This window comes from Buceros rhinoceros, unplaced genomic scaffold, assembly GCF_000710305.1.
Source record: "Buceros rhinoceros silvestris isolate BGI_N320 unplaced genomic scaffold, ASM71030v1 scaffold25632, whole genome shotgun sequence".
In the NCBI taxonomy this organism is placed as follows: domain Eukaryota; kingdom Metazoa; phylum Chordata; class Aves; order Bucerotiformes; family Bucerotidae; genus Buceros; species Buceros rhinoceros.
In genome coordinates this window covers 3,467-3,975 of record NW_010398683.1, presented here as the reverse complement: position 1 = coordinate 3,975, position 509 = coordinate 3,467, and the positions used below count along the sequence as shown (strand labels likewise).

Below are 509 nucleotides of genomic sequence, written 5' to 3'. Positions count from 1 at the left end.
ATTAGCTTCCCACCAGTCCCCCCAACCCAATCCCTCTGTCCATCGGCGCTCACACGGACCCCTGCTGTGTGTCCCCAGGGCTCTGCTGAGGGCCCAGGGCTGACCCCCTCCCCCGCAAGCATGGCCTCCCAGAAGCCCCCAGATGCCACTGGCCAAAGCCCAGAGGAGGAGAAGGAGTTGCCGAACGACAAGTTGGAGCATCCAAAGTGCATCCCAGAGGAAGACGATGAGGAAGATGGGGACAAGAAGGAGGAGGGTGAAGCTTTGATGGCCCCCTCTGTGCCAGCCGAGCAGCCAAATCAGTGCCTTGATTGTGGGCAGAGCTTCCGGCCTGGCTCAGAGCTGGTGAAGCAACAGTGCTCCCACCCCAGCACCCGACCCTTCATCTGCAGCGACTGTGGCAAGAGATTCAGGGAGATCATGGATCTCCTCCAGCACTTCCTTATCCACACTGGGGAGAAGCCCTTCACCTGCACCGACTGCGGCCAGAGCTTCACCCGCAGCTCCCA

General features: G+C 61.1%; 1 protein-coding gene across 1 annotated transcript in view; it reads left to right on the top strand.

Moving 5' to 3' along the window:
- Positions 1–509, top strand: part of LOC104489089 (zinc finger protein 135-like) — a gene marked incomplete at both ends in the record, with an annotated part of 1,946 nt that overhangs the window by 1,103 nt on the left and 334 nt on the right. The window contains one exon of the mRNA XM_010131203.1: positions 287–484. Coding sequence (XP_010129505.1) covers positions 287–484 — 198 coding nt within the window. The remainder of the gene's footprint in view (positions 1–286; positions 485–509) is intronic.